This window comes from Glycine soja, chromosome 8, assembly GCF_004193775.1.
Source record: "Glycine soja cultivar W05 chromosome 8, ASM419377v2, whole genome shotgun sequence".
Taxonomy (NCBI): domain Eukaryota; kingdom Viridiplantae; phylum Streptophyta; class Magnoliopsida; order Fabales; family Fabaceae; genus Glycine; species Glycine soja.
The window spans coordinates 43,650,796-43,656,584 of NC_041009.1; the positions used below are offsets into that span (position 1 = coordinate 43,650,796).

A 5,789-nucleotide genomic window follows, 5' to 3' on the forward strand; every position below is an offset into this window, starting at 1 on the left:
TAGTATAAGTAGATTGCAAACTTGCTATGTACTGTTGCTTATTATCATGTGATGGCCCCTTTTTTTGGTACTTGTGGCAGTTGCCTTTATTTGTATTTTAGCAATAGTTATATCAAAGTCGCATTTTTTAATTTATAGCATTTCATCGATTTTTTTTTATTTTTTTAAGGTTTGAATATGTTTTTATCTCTAATAAATATATGTATTTGTTTTCTAATAAATTTTTGTTTTGGGATGAATCTCTAATAAACAATAATTTTATTTTTGATCTTTGATAATTATTTTTAGCTCCTAATAAATAAGTAAATTTTATGTTTGTTTCATGATAAATATTTTTCATTTGTTATTAATACAACTAAAACAAAATTTGCTAATTTAATACGAAACAAACACAATTTTTTTAATTTATCAGGGATTAAAACAAAATATTAAAACTAAAAAATAAAAATGTTATTTTATGAGGAACTCAATACAAAATAAAAATTTATTAGGGAACAAACATAAAAATTTGAATAATATTTAGGAATAAAAATATATTTAAACTTTATTTGTAATCATCAAAGTAACGATACACTTTGAAACTTGTGTTTCATCATGTTATTCCAAAGCAAATTCAAATTATGTGCAGACTTGTATGGTACTTTTTTTTTTTTTTTAAGAAAATTACTAATTTTATTTGTTGTATTAGATTACTAAATTCCAATAATGGAATTGAAATTTAATTTTAAATCCAAATCCATTTCCAGCTCAAGATTTTCTTAGTTATTATTCAAAGCCTCAGGCTTAACAGGGATTATCTATGTTACAAGCTATTTTTGGCTAACAGCTAGCATACCAAATTGCATATTTCATTGTTTTGAAGTTTAGCTGTGTCCTTTGGTGCCTTGGCCAAATGGGGTAAGTTCATGGAACGAGGTGAGAAAGGAGAAACATGCAAATACAATGGATGTTCTTAACTAAAGTGTACTTATGACTTCTTCTTGTCCTCATACAGCTTTCTCTTTTATTTAGTAGAATTTTTTTTTAAGAGAAATATTTCTGATTGGGCTTATCCTGCTTGAAGTAATGCTTTTATAATTCATTTTGTATCTGTTGTTGCTATTATAATGTCTTATACTGTAAATTTAAGAAGGCAGAATGTTTTCAATTTATATACTTCTAAACTTTGTATTTTTAAAAAATTACTTCTAAAGGAGCATTGCAGGTCTTATAACTTTCATTTGGTGTCTTTTCATTCCATTGATTAGTGTTGCTCTCTAATTGGACTCATTACGAATATAAATATATCTGCTTAAAGCTCACTTTCTGATTATGTTACACATTTCTCTGTGAGCACCTCCTATTCCTAGTTATTTGCTGCTCCCTTCTCTGCCTAGCTTCTTTTCAGATTAGATATGATAATAATCATTATAGAAATTCAAACAAACTATCTTATTTTGTCACTGAATATCCTTAATTTGAAGCTGCCATTCAATACAAAATTTCTGCGCATTGTGTGTGTATTGGAGTACAAAATTGCAAAATCTATGTAATATTAATTCCATTATTAGCTTTCGGTGGGTATTATTGGTGAAAATAAGAAAAGGCTGATAAAATTTTAATTTCATCAACTAAAAGAAATAACGGCCATCCATATGTAATATTTTGTAGTATCATATTTGAGTAAAGGAATATGTTATATGTAATAAAATATATCGTCTTGAATGAAATTGTACGTGCATTATTTTTTTAATATATATAAAATATGTTTATAATATTTATACATAAAATTTCTAACTATTGTTTCGCCTTTGCACTCATAAAATATGAGAAATGATGCTAAAGTTTTTAACGAAATAAATAAACCTAAATAAGGTGCATATAAATTTTGTCCACTATCTTTTTAAAACTCCTACTGTTATAGTAAAATAAAAAACAACACTTTAATTTAAGCGCCGTCCTAATTAGTCAAAAAGACATAAATGAAACATTAAACGGCTACAGATAATTCGAGTCCCCAAAATTCTTAAGTAAATACGAGGCGTCATCCTTTGACCAAGAACTAAAATAGTGACACAATATCATGCAATGCATGCTCCTCAAAAACGTTAATAGAAGTTCACACTGTTTTGCAAAAGAAAGAAAACCTTGGAATCAGATATTCAAGCCTACCCTCGTCGCAAATTTTTACACTCTTTATCCTCAATTTTTACCATTCCATTCTTCACAAATTTTCTGAGGTAACTCTAATGTTTAGTTTGTAAAACCTTTCAAGCATTTCATGGCTTCGTGACCTTTATCTACACTCTTTATGATGACTGTCATATCTAATCTGAAAGGCTTGGAGGAGAAGGGAGCACTTACCCTCAAGTGCTCTATTCTTAACTTACAGTGCTACCTTTTGGACATTATTGAAGGTAACGGTGCTACCTTTTCACCCAAGGGTGGTCCTCTAAATTACATCATTTAATTTACACCCTTAAGTTCATTATGTTAGATAAAGTCAAGTACTTGACACTTTTGAACCTGGTCATTACCTACAACTGTTTCAGCTTAGAGTTGGTAGTAGAATTTAATTAGAGAAATGAGAGAAACGTAAAGAAGAAAAGACTGTGGTTGGTTAATTGAATGAAATAACTCAGAATAACTAGGAACAAGATATGCTAAAAAAGAAATGAAGTTGAACTGAATCAGGAAGCAAGCTTTAAGCAGATATTTATATTATAAAAAAGTCCAATTAGAGAGAAGCACTCATCTAAAACAGACAAAAAAAGAGTCCAGTTAGAGAGCAACACTCATCTAAACCAGAGAAAGAGTCCAATTAGAGAGCAATACTCATCTAAACCAGAAAAAGGCACCAAAGTTATAGGATGTGCAATAAACTTTAAATAAAAGTTTTAGAAGTATATAAAATGAAAACATTCTTCCTATATAATTTTACAGGATAAGACATTATAATAGCAACAACAAATACAAAGTGAATTATAGAAGCCTTACTTCAAGCAGGACATACCCAATAAAAAAAATTCACTTATAAATTTTTCTGCTTAATGAAAGAGATAACCATATGATGACAAGAAGGATCATACATTACCATAAGACCACCAATTGCTTCTTCATATTGTTACTTTGATCAAGAGAAATGTCAATGAATTAATATAAATTCAAATGTCACTTTAATATAACTATTGCTAATTCCCAAGTACAAATAAAGGCAACTACCACTGGTTGAACCAAAAAAGGGGACCATCACATGATAAAAGGCAGAAATACATAGCAAGTTTGTAATCTACTTGTTCTATAGTACTGCTTAGATTTAGGAAATATGTTCTGTAGTGGCAAAAAATGACTCATGGTCTGAATTTACAAATCAAGGAGGACTACAACACTATGGATATGCTTTGAATCCTATATTTTGAACTTTGTGGCCAAACTTTGCTGCTTTAAGCTTAACAATCACTCTTTAAGCTTAGCAATCACTCTTTAAGCTTAGCAATCACTCTTTCAAGCTTCCCGAACTGGCTTTCAAGATTAAAAGCTATGTTTGCTATATGAATGCCAACATGTTCCCCTTTCTTGTCATTAACATCATTTCTATCACAAAATGAATTCTCAATTTTGACTTCGTTCCCATTTTCCTTGACACTTTGTTAGAGTCACTGGTTTACTTGAATTTGAAGACAACAGGCCTCCTGGAAATAAGTAAGGAAATTCTTCTCTATCCTTCTTTATTCATTCATTCAGCATATATATAGCAGAGTTCCAATACGTACATTGGTCCTCTGTCAATACAATGAGAAGATTAAGGAAAAGGACAAGACTAACGGTATGCCAGCTCATGATCTATCAATTCTAACAAACTCAGATTCTGCTAACAAATTCAGAATCTGCTAACAAACTATATTCCTAGTCCTTGAAACGCTACAGGTTTGTTAATGGTCCTCTTGGGCCTGCTGTAATTGATTTCTTCCTCCCTTAGGCATGCTAAGTTGTTGCTATTTGTAGTCTCAGTGTGGTTAGTCACACTAACACACGTATTGCTCCTTCAACACTTGCTGATGGAAAAACATCCAATAGAGGACTAGACAAAGCCTTGCCATTTCCAACTTCTTCCTCACCAAGACATCTAACTCATCAGAAGAATCAGATAATTGAATAATTGACACTTTTCCCTCTTCATCAAAATCCTCTTGTTCTGTGTTAATCTTGGAAGTAAAACTAGGTGGTGGGCCATAAAATCCTCCGCTCTCTTTCTTCACAGATGATGATGTAGGTAACAAATGTTCTGAGCTCCTTTCAAAATAATGATCATGCATGTCTCTTTCCTTGGATTTGATTGCTTCCACATAATGCAGGCACATAATGCAGTGTACAAATTTGTATCCATTACTGGCTGACTATAACTTATCAAAGGATTATCATTGCAATGCACTAACATACTAGGAATGTCTTGATCCATCCTGAATTGCATAGCAACACGATTTGGCGAGTACCGTTCTATACACTTCGTACCCACCAACTCTAAGACCCTCAAGCAATGAGCAAGGGATTCTAATTCATCATAAAAATTGGGATTATTGCATACCCACTTGTCATTTTCATTGTAAAGCTGGAGAGCTGGAGAATTATCATATGGGCGCCAAATGTATCCATTTCCAGCTCTAACAGAGTCCAAAATCAGTTTCAAGTTGTCACCTTTCTACATTTTCACGACGTGCCATTTAGCCATCAAAAGTTGGCCTTGCTCAATTACACGAGGGCACGACTGTAGAGCCAGAAATGTCTCCAATGCCTAAACTTGAACCAACTGAAAAGGAGCCCACAATGTAACTTCCAACTCCACTGTCGCCACAATTCTAATTTTGTTATTCAACAAACTCAAATCCCTGTAGATGCTGGCTAAGACAGCAATAGCAAGACCTAGCTTAGTCCCTCTTGCCAAATGTATGGCAATAGGAGAAACACTTATCAAAATTGTTCTATATGATGTACCATGGAAAACAAACCTCGACAACCACAACGACAAGATTGCCTCATGCTCCACTAGGCTCTCATTACTCATGAAGTGCTTCATCCGTGGATTATGATCAGCCCTTTTGGCCTTAGATTTGAAAAACATCCTAAAAGCACGGATAAGTTCTTGTTCTATTTCCTTTTCCTCATTACTCACAAGAGGGCTAGAAATAGGTGCTCCCTTAACAAAATACCGCCAACAAACCTTCATTTCCTCCAATATTATAGTTGCTTCTCCCCATGGAAACACAAACGCATTGGTCTTTGAGCACCACCTTTGTGCAAGCTCAATGATCAACTCATCATTCCTATGGATTTGAAAAGTTAAAGCTTTGATTGCTTGGTCTATCCCAGCTTTCATCCACACATGTTCATACTTGTGTTGGATTTTGATGGACCCATGTGCTCCATTCTTCATGTGGGTAATGCCATCCATTGTATCTTACTTCAAGCAACTTTTCATGGTCTGAATTGACAGAGGCTGTTCTTTTTCTTCCAGAGGAGAACATGAAATAGGGAAGAATCGATGACGGGTCTTCATTATATTATACTTAATGATTCTCTTGATTTTATCAATTAGGAAGAAAGTATGTGAAGGAATGTATTAAAAAATACGTTCTTAACATTTTTCATCTTCAATTTATACTATATTTCTTCCGTTACAATGTCTTGGAATTAAAAAGAGTTTAATATCTATGCTCTTACGATATAAAACAATCATTTAATTATAAATTATCATTTGAATTTGAATTACTTTAATATAATTATTTTAAAAATCAATAAATTTATCATACATA

At 32.3% G+C, this 5,789-nt stretch overlaps 1 protein-coding gene across 1 annotated transcript; it reads right to left on the reverse strand.

Annotated features, from left to right (window-relative positions):
• Window positions 1-4,004: 4,004 nt before the first annotated feature.
• On the reverse strand, window positions 4,005-5,428 carry LOC114424214. Its single transcript, XM_028391065.1, has 3 exons — window positions 4,778-5,428; window positions 4,420-4,678; window positions 4,005-4,318 (listed from the first exon to the last, which is right to left on the reverse strand). Exons 1-3 carry the CDS (start codon window positions 5,426-5,428, stop codon window positions 4,005-4,007), a joined length of 1,224 nt encoding a protein of 407 aa, XP_028246866.1.
• Between the last annotated feature and the right edge of the window lie 361 nt (window positions 5,429-5,789).